Source organism: Oncorhynchus masou, unplaced genomic scaffold (assembly GCF_036934945.1).
Source record: "Oncorhynchus masou masou isolate Uvic2021 unplaced genomic scaffold, UVic_Omas_1.1 unplaced_scaffold_2854, whole genome shotgun sequence".
Lineage (NCBI taxonomy): Eukaryota > Metazoa > Chordata > Actinopteri > Salmoniformes > Salmonidae > Oncorhynchus > Oncorhynchus masou.
The window spans coordinates 43312-49311 of NW_027009280.1; the positions used below are offsets into that span (position 1 = coordinate 43312).

The following is a 6000-nucleotide window of genomic DNA, read 5'->3' on the forward strand; positions in this document are numbered from 1 at the left end:
AGGAGAAATTGATTGTACAGCCAGGAGAAGGCTACACAAAACAACAAATAGTTCTACAGTTTACACGTTTAAAACAACATATAGTACTAAAGTTTACATGTTTAAAACAACAAATAGTACTACAGTTTACACGTTTAAAACAACAAATAGTACTACAGTTTACATGTTTAAAACAACAAATAGTACTACAGTTTACACGTTTAAAACAACAAATAGTACTACAGTTTACATGTTTAAAACAACAAATAGTACTACAGTTTACACGTTTAAAACAACAAATAGTACTCCAGTTTACACGTTTAAAACAACAAATAGTACTACAGTTTACATGTTTAAAACAACAAATAGTACTACAGTTTACACGTTTAAAACAACAAATAGTACTCCAGTTTACACGTTTAAAACAAAAAATAACATTAAAAGAAATCCACTGACTTCACTGAACACAAAACACTGTGTTTCTGCCACTGTGAGACTGTCAAGATAAATAAAAATTCTGTACAGACATTGTGTTCCTCCCTCGCTTCTACTAACACTGTTCCTCTGTCAGATCCTGACTGTCATCTCTCCCTACTCTTGTCATCCACAGAAAGGGAGATATTAGAGCTGGCAGTGAACAGTCAAGCTGTCAGGCTGTTCATTGTTAAGAGATATACTGTAGGTCTCGGCCTGTAGAGCTGGCAGTGAACAGTCAGGCTGGTCATTGTTAAGAGATATACTGTCGGTCGAGGCCTGAGGAGCTGGCAGTGAACAGTCAGGCTGGTCATTCTTCAGAGATATACTGTAGGTCTAGGCCTGTAGAGCTGGCAGTGAACAGTCAGGCTGGTCATTGTTAAGAGATATACTGTAGGTCGAGGCCTGTAGAGCTGGCAGTGAACAGTCAGGCAGGTCATTGTTAAGAGATATACTGTCGGTCGAGGCCTGTAGAGCTGGCAGTGAACAGTCAGGCTGGTCATTGTTAAGAGATATACTGTAGGTCGAGGCCTGTAGCGCTGGCAGTGAACAGTCAGGCTGGTCATTGTTAAGAGATATACTGTAGGTCTCGGCCTGTAGAGCTGGCAGTGAACAGTCAGGCTGGTCATTGTTAAGAGATATACTGTCGGTCGAGGCCTGAGGAGCTGGCAGTGAACAGTCAGGCTGGTCATTCTTCAGAGATATACTGTAGGTCTAGGCCTGTAGAGCTGGCAGTGAACAGTCAGGCTGGTCATTGTTAAGAGATATACTGTAGGTCGAGGCCTGTAGAGCTGGCAGTGAACAGTCAGGCTGGTCATTGTTAAGAGATATACTGTAGGTCGAGGCCTGTAGAGCTGGCAGTGAACAGTCAGGCAGGTCATTGTTAAGAGATATACTGTCGGTCGAGGCCTGTAGAGCTGGCAGTGAACAGTCAGGCTGGTCATTGTTAAGAGATATACTGTAGGTCGAGGCCTGTAGCGCTGGCAGTGAACAGTCAGGCTGGTCATTGTTAAGAGATATACTGTAGGTCGAGGCCTGTAGCGCTGGCAGTGAACAGTCAGGCTGGTCATTGTTAAGAGATATACTGTCGGTCGAGGCCTGTAGAGCTGGCAGTGAACAGTCAGGCTGGTCATTGTTAAGAGATATACTGTAGGTCGAGGCCTGTAGCGCTGGCAGTGAACAGTCAGGCTGGTCATTGTTAAGAGATATACTGTCGGTCGAGGCCTGTAGAGCTGGCAGTGAACAGTCAGGCTGGTCATTGTTCAGAGATATACATACATCCAACCCGTGAACCAAGTTTCTATCAACAACATTCATGTCATTGCAGACAGATACATGAGCTTTCCATTTTAAATATTATGTCTAACGTGGCCATTAAAAGAACCGATATTGTACATGGACATTGTCAAGGGGTATAGTCCTACTACCTTGCTTTGTGTGTAGCCTAGGTAATAAAAATTTAAAAAATATCCCTTGATGTTGAAATGCCATCTGTAAGGAAAGTTTAAAATCGTCATACATTCATATCATTGCAGACAGATGTCGAAGCGTTCCCATTTGAAATATTATATTTTTTATACATTTATTTTACTAGGCAAGTCAGTTAAGAACAAATTCTTATTTTCAATGACGGCCTAGGAACAGTGGGTTAACTGCCTGTTCAGGGGCAGAACGACAGATTTGTACCTTGTCAGTTCGGGGGTTTGAACTTGCAACCTTTTGGTTACTAGTCCAATGCTCTAACCACAAAGCTACCCTGCCGCCCCTCTCTAACCACTAGGCTACCCAGCCGCCCCTCCACTCTAACCACTAGGCTGCCCTGCCGCCCCTCTCTAACCACTAGGCTACCCTGCCGCCCCTCCACTCTAACCACTAGGCTGCCCTGCCGCCCCTCTCTAACCACTAGGCTACCCTGCCGCCCCTCCATTCTAACCACTAGGCTACCCTGCCGCCCCTCCACTCTAACCACTAGGCTGCCCTGCCGCCCCTCTCTAACCACTAGGCTACCCTGCCGCCCCTCCACTCTAACCACTAGGCTACCCTGCATTCATATCATTGCAGACAGATGTCGAAGCGTTCCCATTTGAAATATTATATCCCAAACGTGCTGCTCCTGCAACCGTATCCGAATGGATTCAAGCTCGGATCGGCTCCAGAGATACGTCCCCACACAGACAGCTGGTTATAAAACGCTCGACGTCGTTGACCGGCTGTGGTGTTCATTAAAAGACCTCCACATCATTATCCATCACATACTGAATGGGCTCCACGCTGTTCCTAGTCACTGCTAATTAATCTACAGCCCCCACGGGGCTTTGGGCCTTATGTAGGTTAGTATGCATTATGGAGTCATTAAGTAGGTTATAAGGCATTATGAAGTCATTATGTAGGTTAGTAGGCATTATGAAGCCAGTATGTAGGTTAGTATGCATTATGAAGTCATTATGTAGGTTAGTATGCATTATGAAGTCATTATGTAGGTTAGTAGGCATTATGAAGCCATTATGTAGGTTAGTATGCATTATGAAGTCATTAAGTAGGTTAGTATGCATTATGAAGTCATTAAGTAGGTTAGTAGGCATCATGAAGCCATTATGTCGGTTAGTATGCATTATGAAGTCATTAAGTAGGTTATAAGGCATTATGAAGCCATTATGTAGGTTAGTAGGCATTATGAAGCCATTATGTAGGTTAGTATGCACTATGAAGTCGTTATGTAGGTTAGTATGCATTATGAAGTCATTAAGTAGGTTAGTGTTCCTAGTCCCCCGTGGGGCTTTTGTCGTAAGTCATTATGTAGGTTAGTAGGCTTTATGAAGCCATTATGTAGGTTACTGTTCCTAGTCCCCCATAGGGCTTTGGTCAAGAGTAGTGCACTATATAGAGAGTCGTTTGGGAGGTATCCTTAATCTCATTTGATGTAAGGAGGAAGAGGAGGAGGAGGAGGAGGAGGAGGAGGAGGAAGAGAGCTCTGATATGACAGCAGGGGTGGAAAAGGAACTAATAGTATATTCTCATTAAGTAAGTGGTATACAGTATGTTAATATGGGTATTTGAACACAGCTAATGTGTTTTTAGGTATGGATGTAGTTCGTTGATTGGAACGACGTTGAAGTATGTAAAAAAAAAAAAACGACCAACCAAGCATATCCCGAATGTTTATAGAACGACAAAAAAAAATATATGTTTTTAAATAAACTACAGCCGTTGTCGAGTTATGAGTTAAATAGGCGATTTAACATGGGAGTAAAGGGTGTACTCTACGGTTGTACCCTGCTCGGGGGTGTGGTCACGTTAAGCCACGCCTCCCCGTGTACATCCATCGTTCAGTATGAATAAATGTATACGCTCAGTGCCATGTTGAATCCTATTTCCCCATCCTCTCTATTCAGTTGACAAACAGGCTAATAGTATTGTCAGAACACTGTATTGTATTAACATTGTTGTCCCAACTGCACTCAATTCAACACATCAAAGTGTTCAAAATGTAATGACTTGACACAATGGACTCGTTCTTTCCAACAGGAAAACATGAACAAAAGGTACTGCTGTTGGCTTTACTGAAACGGAGCAATATTACACAAACAGCGTCTGCTTCCTGCTTGGGAAAACCAATGAGATCCTCTGATCAGCTTCCCTCAGAACAACCAGTACTGAAACTAAAACCAATGAGATCCTCTGATCAGCTTCCTTCAGAACAACCAGTACTGAAACTAAAACCAATGAGATCCTCCCGATCAGCTTCCTTCAGAACAACCAGTACTGAAACTAAAACCAATGAGATCCTCTGATCAGCTTCCTTCAGAACAACCAGTACTGAAACTAAAACCAATTACATCATCTGATCAGCTTCCTTCAGAACAACCAGTACTGAAACTAAAACCAATGAGATCCTCCCGATCAGCTTCCCTCAGAACAACCAGTACTGAAACTAAAACCAATTACATCATCTGATCAGAGTTTTTCTTCAGAACAACCAGTACTGAAACTAAAACCAATGAGCTCATCTGATCAGAGTTTTTCTTCAGAATAACCAGTACTGAAACTAAAACCAATGAGCTCATCTGATCAGAGTTTTTCTTCAGAACAACCAGTACTGAAACTAAAACCAATTACATCATCTGATCAGAGTTTTTCTTCAGAACAACCAGTACTGAAACTAAAACCAATTACATCATCTGATCAGAGTTTTTCTTCAGAATAACCAGTACTGAAACTAAAACCAATGAGCTCATCTGATCAGAGTTTTTCTTCAGAATAACCAGTACTGAAACTAAAACCAATGAGCTCATCTGATCAGAGTTTTTCTTCAGAACAACCAGTACTGAAACTAAAACCAATTACATCATCTGATCAGAGTTTTTCTTCAGAATAACCAGTACTGAAACTAAAACCAATGAGCTCATCTGATCAGAGTTTTTCTTCAGAATAACCAGTACTGAAACTAAAACCAATTACATCATCTGATCAGAGTTTTTCTTCAGAATAACCAGTACTGAAACTAAAACCAATGAGCTCATCTGATCAGAGTTTTTCTTCAGAACAACCAGTACTGAAACTAAAACCAATTACATCATCTGATCAGAGTTTTTCTTCAGAATAACCAGTACTGAAACTAAAACCAATGAGCTCATCTGATCAGAGTTTTTCTTCAACCTGTGCTGTAATATTAGTCACTAAGTCAGATAATAAACTGTAAAGTGATGTCTGGTGTTTGGTTGGCCTCATGTGCACCTGAGTGGCGCAGTGGTCTGAGACACGACATCTCAGTGCAAGACTCGTCACAGTACCTGGTTCGAATCCAGGTTGCATCACATCTGGCCGTAGTTGGGAGTCCCCGCACAAACGGCTCAGGTTTGGCCGGGGAGGGAGGGTAGGCCGTCATCGTAAAAAAATAATTTGTTCTTAACTGACTTGCCTAGTTAAATAAATACAAAAATAAAGCCTAACCTAATAACCCAGACAATATCACATTCATTGGTCAATATGCATGTCCCAAGACAATATTGTGTCTCAACAAACTCTCTGGCCAGACTAATGACAGTATTGTATCTCAACCACAGACTCCCTGACCAGACAGTATGTAGGTTCCAAGCCTGTTCTATTCATTCTATTTATGACCAGTATGTTAGAGGTTCCAAGCCTGTTCTATTCATTCTATTTATGACCACGGTTAGAGGTTCCAAGCCTGTTCTATTCATTCTATTTATGACCACGGTTAGAGGTTCCAAGCCTGTTCTATTCATTCTATTTATTTAGAGGTTGCCTGTTCTATTCATTCTATTTATGGTTAGAGTTCCAAGCCTGTTCTATTCATTCTATTTATGACCACGGTTAGAGGTTCCAAGCCTGTTCTATTCATTCTATTTATGACCACGGTTAGAGGTTCCAAGCCTGTTCTATTCATTCTATTTATGACCACGGTTAGAGGTTCCAAGCCTGTTCTATTCATTCTATTTATGACCACGGTTAGAGGTTCCAAGCCTGTTCTATTCATTCTATTTATGACCACGGTTAGAGGTTCCAAGCCTGTTCTATTCATTCTAT

The 6000-nt window shown here is 41.6% G+C and overlaps 1 protein-coding gene across 1 annotated transcript in view; it reads right to left on the reverse strand.

The window, feature by feature from the left end:
- LOC135533970 (ubiquitin thioesterase ZRANB1-like) overlaps window positions 1-5338 on the reverse strand; it is a 48541-nt gene extending 43203 nt beyond the window's left edge. The window contains exon 1 of the mRNA XM_064961144.1: window positions 5188-5338. Within this exon, the coding sequence (XP_064817216.1) occupies window positions 5188-5338 (151 nt within the window). The remainder of the gene's footprint in view (window positions 1-5187) is intronic.
- Window positions 5339-6000: the final 662 nt, after the last annotated feature.